The 9,099-nt window shown below is 39.9% G+C and overlaps 1 protein-coding gene across 1 annotated transcript in view; it reads right to left on the reverse strand.

The window, feature by feature from the left end:
• The window catches only part of nsg2 (neuronal vesicle trafficking associated 2), a 16,089-nt gene extending 10,799 nt beyond the window's left edge, over positions 1-5,290 (reverse strand). The window contains exons 1-3 of the mRNA XM_027026391.3: positions 5,103-5,290; positions 4,472-4,630; positions 1,051-1,164 (exon numbers count right to left, since the gene is read on the reverse strand). Coding sequence (XP_026882192.1) covers positions 1,051-1,164; positions 4,472-4,600 — 243 coding nt within the window. The 5' untranslated portion in view covers positions 4,601-4,630; positions 5,103-5,290. The remainder of the gene's footprint in view (positions 1-1,050; positions 1,165-4,471; positions 4,631-5,102) is intronic.
• Between the last annotated feature and the right edge of the window lie 3,809 nt (positions 5,291-9,099).

The following is a 9,099-nucleotide window of genomic DNA, read 5'->3' on the forward strand; positions in this document are numbered from 1 at the left end:
GGGAATATGGCCCCCCAGCGGGAGACAGCAGACATCAGAGCCGAGCGATTAGCTGGGTCCTCCCGCACCGTGGTCCTTACAGCAGACATCCCTATGAAGAGCCCCTCTGAACAGCTACAGCCCTGTGGCTCGAATGCAGCCTGACTCGCTCGACACCAAGCTAAGAAAAAAACAAAAAAAACCAAGACAAGGCCTCGGTTGGAACCTCCCTGGTGAGTGCTGAGCTCTGCTGAGAATACGCTGGAGATTTTCGAGGTCACGCTGTCTTTGTTTGTTTGCAGTGGGAACCTGTGGTGGGTGGGGGTTTGTGGGGATGTGGGAGTCACGTGAGCTCCATGCCAGGGAGCTTCATTCTGCCTTGCGGTCATAGACCCTCTTAGACAGACTGGGAGCTGTGCATTTGTGCTGAATTTATAATTCGTCCTTTTCCTCCATCAGCTCCTCCGGTGACCTTCACTGCCAAGGCAAAACTTCCGACTGAAGTCCTCTGCTCATAAACTCTGAATTAATTAAACCCTGAAGATCTATGCTGAAAATATCTTTCTGGCATGTACACTGGACAGTCCTGCCTCAAAACATCTTTAGATATCTCAAGCCAGGATGTTTGAAGGATCAAAGACAGATTAAAAAGAGACTGTATAAACCTTGATTATGGACCTAGGTGTATATCCCAACTCAGTAACATATGGAGAATGAGATTAAAGAAGCATATTTTAACTTTGTACTTAAATCATGTGAAAAAGCCATCAGGAATACAAACATCCCTTGGATTTCAGTTTCCACCCACAAAAATAATCAGTGAAGATGTTAGTAATATTGAGCAAGTAACTGAATCCCTCCATGATAAATCTCTCCATGTAAATTCTTGAATTTAGAATTAAGAAGCCTGAAGAGTTGTGCTACCATGAACAGCCACCCAAGATAAGTAGGCTCCAAGGTGTTTTTAGAAAACCCACAGAGATCTCCACATTCAGCCATGAACAATACTGTACTTCCTTAGCAACCGTTATTGTTTCTCATTGTGTTTGTGGCAGGAGAGCTGAGCTGTACCTTCAGTCTCTCCGATGCGCTGTCGGTGAAGCTGATGGTGAACTCCTCCACCTTGGGCAGCTTGGCCTTGTTCTTTTGCTCCGTCTGGTATTCGGATCGCGTCTTCACCACCACCTGCGCAAACAGCTGGTAAACATCGCTTGTATGCACACAAACAATATCTTGGATATCTGTGCCATGAGATGGGCCAGAGTACTGGTCAATTTTATTGACCACCTCTTTCAATAAATGTGATCCTGTTTATCTGACCATAAGAGACACTGAGTTGAGATAGAGACGCTCTCAACAGTTCCTTTATTTTTTAATTCTAAGTGTCTGTTGAGGGGCTATGTGAAGAAGGTTTGACCTCGACTGAAGGCACCTCTTAACCTGCTTGAGTTGAAGCATCTTAAGACCATCCCTGTGGCTGAGCTCATGGGAACACTGAGTCACCGTCAAAGCAGAGTACCTGCACATGAGTCCTCCACTTAAGACACTCCATAATCAAACTATCAGCTCATTTTAGACTTGAATCTCTGTCGTATCAGAACCCAAGTGTCTGATAATCAGTGGATGAATAATACCTCTGCAAGACTACAGCTCACCATAGACCTCGAGTTTCCCCACTTAACTTCCAAGCAGTCTTGATGTCATCTAATGTCCCAGACACCGCAGGACGAGTCTCAGACACTTGCCATGAATCCCGCGATTACCACTTGTCTGTCCCCTTTCCAATTACTCTGACATTTCATTTTCCTCCAGCATTACCATCTTATCTGCCTTCATTTTCTCCTGCCTGTGATCCTGTGCCCTTTAAGGCCGTCCCGTTATCATTAGCCTCATGCTCCTGTTTTCTCACCTGCACAGCATACAACCTAAGCCTTTAGGCAAAGTTATATGGTGTCATTTTCTCGTCACTGATTTGAGTTTTTTGATAATGCCAGATTTCAGACACTATTTGTGGACTGACTGGACTCACCTCCTCAACTGTGCCCACAGCACAGGCAATTGGCTCAAACCAATTGTTCTGTGTGATTAGGAGATGACAGAATAGGAATGAGATGATGACAAATTATCTGCTTGTGATCTGCAGATGGTTTGCAGCTGATGAATGTGGTCATGTTGAGGTGATTCAGTTTTAAACTGAGGATTTAAACCAAGTTTGAGATTTTGGATTATGAAAAGCCTAGTACAAAAGGCTCCTGGTATGTACAGAGTCATTCTAATGAGTCGAAGAAAAAAAAGGCTTCTGACAGCTTGTTCACTCTCCAAAATCCAAATCCTCAACTGAGACTTTAATTTTGATAAAACTTGCTTATGCTTAAAGCATATCATTAAATGATTATTATTGGACCTTTAGGTTTTTCCCCTAAGCATATTTTCAAGTGTGTTCATTGCAGCTGCCATGGCAACGTCTACATCATTTGGTGTCATGACTCATGGCCATCTGATTACTATATGCAAGCCACTTCACTCATATTGGTTACTGATTTTCTACATGACTAATGATTATTATGGGGAGCTGATCTGTTCTTCCTCCATAAAAGCCCCAGATTTAATTATATCAAATGCAAGTGGTTCTGTGTTGGTTCTCCACCTAAGTATGATTTCTGTAAACAGCAGTCCACAGTAGCAGACATGGTCAATCTTATCCCTGATCACACTGCTGGGTTAGTGAGCACTGCCTGTCCAGTTCCTCATACAAAATAATTTCCTAAGACCCCTGTAGCATTACAAATTCATTTTAGATTATTCACAGAGGTGTTTCCAATAAGTCCCACTGCACACTCCATGCTCCATAATGATGGTTGTGCTACAGTGGGTTTGGGAAGCAAGACCCTGGTCAGTGGGTGTTCGGGAAATCTAGTTGCCTTGGTGAATAATGTCTGATTATATTTCTCCTAAATTGCCTTTAGTCACACGTATAAAACCAATCATGACTCTAATGCTAAGTACTTCCATTATATTAACTGCAGGCTGTCTGTTTGTTCTCACAAATGAAATGTTAGCACTTAGTCATGCTTCCGCACACCAAAAAGGGAAAGGTTCCTTTTAATCTACACATTCGTCTTTGCAGAAGCATATAAAGACTAACCACGCCTGACTGCATAAATGCTCCCACACATATGGTGGTCTTACTGGCCTTCAGAAGGTGTTACTGGCCAAAACAACTTAAAGATATCTACCAAAGCTAATGAGACATAGCCTTGAGAGTGGTCTCTGTAAAGGCCCTGAAAATAGCATGTTCACTACAATTCACATTTTAAATCCCATAGCACTTGTCATTGAGGATTGTGTGCTGCTTAAATCCAGGTCAAACACCCATTTCAATAATTACAATCTCTCGCTCTAAAAAATATGGTGGGCTAGGGAAAATGTTTCAGTCTTACTGTGCATATTGCATTTTGTCAAAACAGCCACCCAGATTTAGACAGACCAGAAAAAAAATTATACTGCACAAAGGGATAAATAGCTCAGATGGCAGTGCTTCCTTCATTCCTATTCTGTGAGAACTGCTACTCAACAGCTTTTAGAATAGAGAGGAGAGTGTCTCGGCGGCACACGGAGAAGTGTTAATAATCCAACACATCTTCTTCGCTCCTGAGCTGGCACCAAACAGACGCTGCAGCCTCCATGAGGCATCCGAGACAAAATGGCTTTCTCTCTATGTCATGCAGGCCAGTAAAGCATCAGGCTCCCGGAGGACTATGACCGTCCCATGAGAAATTGTGGATGGGAGTGGGGGTGGAAGTTTGGTGGCTGGCTTGAGGTTGGAGAGAGGTCAGGGTGCTGCCTGTGGTGTCCAATCAGATGTAACACAATGCTTTATTATGACTACATGAGCCTGGAGAGAGAGAGAGAGCGTAACGGGCCACTTCAGTTAGCAGGTGCACGTTATGATTGTGCTTCCCTCAGCAGAATCCTAATGAGAACTGAAACATCACTTGGTATAAATGTCACACTGTCTTCACGTGTGTAGCTCTATGTGACTGTTTTTAAATCTCAACACTGACAGATGACCTGGGTGTTTGCCTCAATGAGGAGAAGAGCGTAGAGATCTGAACACACAGTAAATGGTAAATGTCAACAAACAGCCACAAATATCAGTGTGGACATGTGAAAAATCCAGCATACCTCCCTTGCAGATTTAATAGCTCCTACACTGAAAAATATGTGAATATAAAGCTATTTTTATTCTTGAAATCATGCAAACAACAGATTTAGATTACCAAAAGAACATAGCCAAGATGTGACAGTACACCTAATAATTAAGGGTTAACCTAATTATACTTTTTGGTCTTAAAGATTGACTTCGACTAATTTAAATAACATCCTACTGGGAGACATAAGGCGAAGGCTATATTAGTCTGACCTGATCTACGTCTGGTGACAGGGTTATGTAAGGTTTGACGAACGGCGTAAGACCAGAGGTGCATCTTACCTTGTCTGGCGCTTGGTACTGAAGATTACTGACGTCCAAGGGCGTGATGAGAGGAACGTTTTGAAATCCGTCCTCGACGCTCACTGGTTTAGCTCCTTTGTCGTGTAGATTACTCCCAAGTTTAACCATCTTTATCGAATTATCTTACTTTTCACCAGCCTGCAGAAGTAGATATGGAAAACGGTATATGTGAAATTCGTTTTGTTAAAACCAAAATTACAGGCCATATTCTTATGGCCATATTCTAAGACAATAGTCCCTTTCAACTAAAAAAAAAGACACAACCAAAATAAAAAAACCACACACACAAACATTTTGCCTGAACGTCTACCAAAACCAAACGAACGCATCTTTTATTTAACTTAACAGTCAGATAAATCAAACGTCAGCCTTTAAAGAAATTCGCATTAATAAACTAAATACTACGCTCACGCAGACAAACCTTGTCTTTCTTAACTGAGAGATATAAAGCTATTTATACCAATACCTACATTTCCTTTAGTTCGTTCAGATAGAGTAACATGAGGACAAGACAAAATAAAAACATCCGCACCCTTTTATGCCTGGTTATCGGACACAATTGATCTCACACCCCAATAAGACACCCATACATAAAAATATATATACTTACCTAAACAACTCTGCTGTGGCTCTTTTTTGTCTTTTTCTCAAAATTTACTCGGAAAAACGGAGCCGGGCGGAGATTACCACGCGTCGAGATGGAGAGAAACGGGGAGTGCGCGTTGCTGATGCAAAGAGGTAGACTACGCTCCCGGAAAGCTGCAGGAACTGGCGGCCGCCGTCCAGCCGCTCAACGCTCCAATCCGAACACTGGCTCTTAACCTCGCGTACGCTGTGGCGACGCCGCTAGGGGGATCTCAAGGAAACCAAACATTTATTTTACTCAGCCCAAGCAAATATGAAACCTAGGTACCTATTGGAGACACTAGTTCGCCATCTAGTGAATAATTAGGAAAAGTGCAGATAATCGCTTGTCGTTATCGGCCTTTTCTTTCTATATCCCTAAGATATGAACGTCACCAATTGACTTGAGGGATTTTGACGATCTAGGGACGTTTAAGAAGAGGGTTATTTGTTTAGATTAGCCTATAATTAACATTAACCTTATTTTCTAACATTTTAATTTTACTTGTATCCCAATTTATTCAATTTACCTATTTTTATATTTAATTTTCAATTTTTATCTTAATGTATTCATTTCATTTTAGCCCTATTGTTCTGTTAATATTTTTCAGTTTCATATTATTCCTATTCTGTCCTTCTGTAAATCACTTTGTGACCATGCTTTAAAAGTCTTTATTATTTTTTATACTGCTTATTATTATTCAAATTAACATAAACAGATTAAAGTTTGTCCACTGAAAATGTTCATTCCAATCATTCCTCAGTACCATAAGTCTACTTCCTCTACAATTTAATAGCTTAAAGGGTGGTGTCTCTATTGAAGTTGATGTCTATATTTACACATAAAGTAACATTCTCATTGGCTAGTACTGAGAACCTCCTTTGATGCTTATCATTGCATTTGAACACATTCCAATAGGGTGATCGTTTAAACCCTAAAAAACACCAATATGTCTCCTTTTTTAAATGCTTTGAATAACACTAGAGCACAGTATCATATATGTCTCTTGAAACACTTCCTACTGCCACCATATACTCTACCTTATATGATTTTTCCATTTTCTAAAAGGACTTTGTTGAAGACTTATACCGTGGGTGTCCACTCCATTCCTGGTTACCTACTGTCCTGTAGGGTTTAGTTCCAGTGATTTGCATATTCAGGTGTTACTGAAGTCCTCAATCAAGAGGTTCAGGTCTGTTGGATTAGTGTGAGAACTAAGCTGTAGTGGGCAGTAGGACAGAAGACAAGCTGGTCAAACAGAAGACCCCATTAGACCTCTCTGATCCTGGGCCCCATTGCCTTACAGAGTTTCAGGTCTTTCCTGCTCTAGCCCATCTGGTTCATCTTTATATGAAGGCCTTACTAATTTGAGAAGTTCGATCAGGTGTAACTGTGCAGGGTAGGAGAGGCCCAGGGCTGGGGTTGAACTGCATCAAGCTGTGGGGGAATTTTCCCACTACTAAAACCTCTGTTGAGGTTGCGCCATATGCAAGTATAACTGGTGGGAATATGGACCAAGGGACCCTCTGTAATATGGGACACAATCTTGAAGACTCTAGTATAGAGAATATTACCTTGGGACATTTATTTGTGGTGACTACAGGATCATCATCCACAAGATGTAAAAAATGTGTTTTATATGGCACAGAGAAGTACATTCTTCCAAAATGCATTATAGCTATGATATTTTTCAGTTATGATAGTAAGTATTTAAAGAAGAGAATGGAGAATTAACATTGCATCAATATAATAGTCTAGATGACCCAAAAATGCATTACTAAAAATGTTTGCCATATCTGCTGGGAAGAGCAGAGCATTAGATGGTTCGACTCTTCTGTCTGGGTACTGCATTTCAGTGCCATGGCTCTCAGGGGGGCCAGCATCAGACATCGACCCCTTCATGTTTAGAACAACCTTTGTTTCCCAGACTGAAAGTGGCATGATGTCATCAGGCTATCTCCTCGTGCTACAATCTCTATTATTCTGTATCCCTCCTGATGTAGGACTGTCATGCAAGGAATAAGAACGAATGGTGTTTGTTCTGAATGCACTTTGTTGATCATTTGATGTGCTCTAACTCATATTTCATTGGTCAGTTGTAACATAATATTATAGCGCCATGAAAAGATGTGACCACGTCCTTCTGTGTCCTTTTCAGTGCTGATAAAATTGGACTTCAGTGTAGAGAAAAAAAGTATTGCAAGATGGTATGTTTGCAAGATGTTGATTATTTTACCGTTAACCATCTCTAAACTCTGCTTACTTTCTTATATCATTGTTATCACTTGTATGCTAGGTGGTTTTGAAATCTTAGAAAAATACTTTGTTCTTTCCTAATACAGTGACTATTTCTTGACCTCACTTGAATGTAGGTTAACATAGGCATGAAGTAAAAGGGGAAAAAAGAGAAGTTTGTAAGGAGTTAGGTAACATCAGGGTGCGGTCCACGGGAAATTGACTCTTCTTGCCTAACTTAGGTACTAAGGAGAGGTCTGCTGAAATAGTTAGGAAAGTAGGACCGCAAGAGCTGTCTGTAGAAAAAAATACGGAATGTACAGTATGTAAATGCTCAGATCCTTATTTTATAGTTGGGATTGTTTAGCAATAAATGTCTGCACATAAAATGCCTTGGTTTTATCAGTACAATTTAAGCCACTCAACTTAAAAATACCAATAACCAAATTTGCAATTTAACACAATAATCAAATTAGTATACACCAAACCTTGGGTTTATTGACAGATGTTTTTATCCTAACTAAGCTTTGACAAACCTTAACATTTACACCATATTCTCTAAAAAGTGCATTAGAGGATATAAGTGTCATCTTCTCCTCTGTTTCATGCCAATGAAACCTTGCGAAAGGAATAAAGAAAAAATATTTGACACCTAATATAGCAGCTACTCAAAAGTTCCCTGGGTACATATAAATAAAACAACAAAGAGACCGTTTTATAGCTAACAAGAGACCACACCCACTTTTCAGCATCAGGGTAATTAAGATAAATATGATGCCAGTAAAAATGTGGTATGCTAAGGATAAGAAATAATGTCTATTGTTGTTGCTTTGTACTTTATCAAGCTGAATTTGAACTTAAAACTAGAGCCAAAACTGAAGGTAAAAATCCTTTGAAATAAAAAGTAATTGAAAAGTGACTATAATAGCACTTTATTGTTTTAATTCAAGAATATTGATGTTTACACTGAGTGAAACATTATAATTCCACTTTTTATTGTCTCTTAATTATCTCCTGACATTGTCTCCTTATTCCTTGAGACCACAGGTGTGTTGTCAGTGTGTCATTGCATCAGTAGTGTAAGAACGAGAGAGCGAGAAAAAAAAAGTCCTACAAGTATATCCTATGTTTGTATGTGTAGTTCCTTATTATTGTCTTGCGATAAGAGGTGTCAATGCCATTAAATCAGGCCATCATCAGGGTGAAATGTCAAATGATATATGTCAAAATGAACTGTTAGCTAAATATATTGTTAAGAAACAAAAACTCTGGTGAGCTTTGCAATATCAAACAATTTGGCAAACACTGGAATAGCAGAGTTGGGGATTATCAAAGAATACTTTAATTCATGGAAAGAAAAATGTTGAACAGATGAACAGTAAAAAGAAGATTATCCAGAATGTACACAGCTTTGTCAAAGACCATAAAGACAAGAACACTCTGGCATGAGCTGAGAGGGATCACCACAAGATGCAAATAAAAGGTCAGGTTGCTATATAGAACATTAACAAGCCTGTAGTTTTGAGACGAAGACTTATGGGTGCATAATGAAAGTTCTACGGAAGATTAACCTCTGCTAGAGTGACGGAATGGGAAGAACGTGGAGAAAAACAAAGGACTTCTGAAACAAAGCATAATAATTCATCTATGAAACAGAGAGGTTTGGGCACAGGAATGGGCATGGTCTTTATTGATGGTGCAGCGTTAATATTATTTCTGTCATGTATATAAGCACTTATTGTGATCC

Source organism: Electrophorus electricus, chromosome 8 (assembly GCF_041902795.1).
Source record: "Electrophorus electricus isolate QZ-2024a chromosome 8, ASM4190279v1, whole genome shotgun sequence".
In the NCBI taxonomy this organism is placed as follows: Eukaryota; Metazoa; Chordata; class Actinopteri; order Gymnotiformes; family Gymnotidae; genus Electrophorus; species Electrophorus electricus.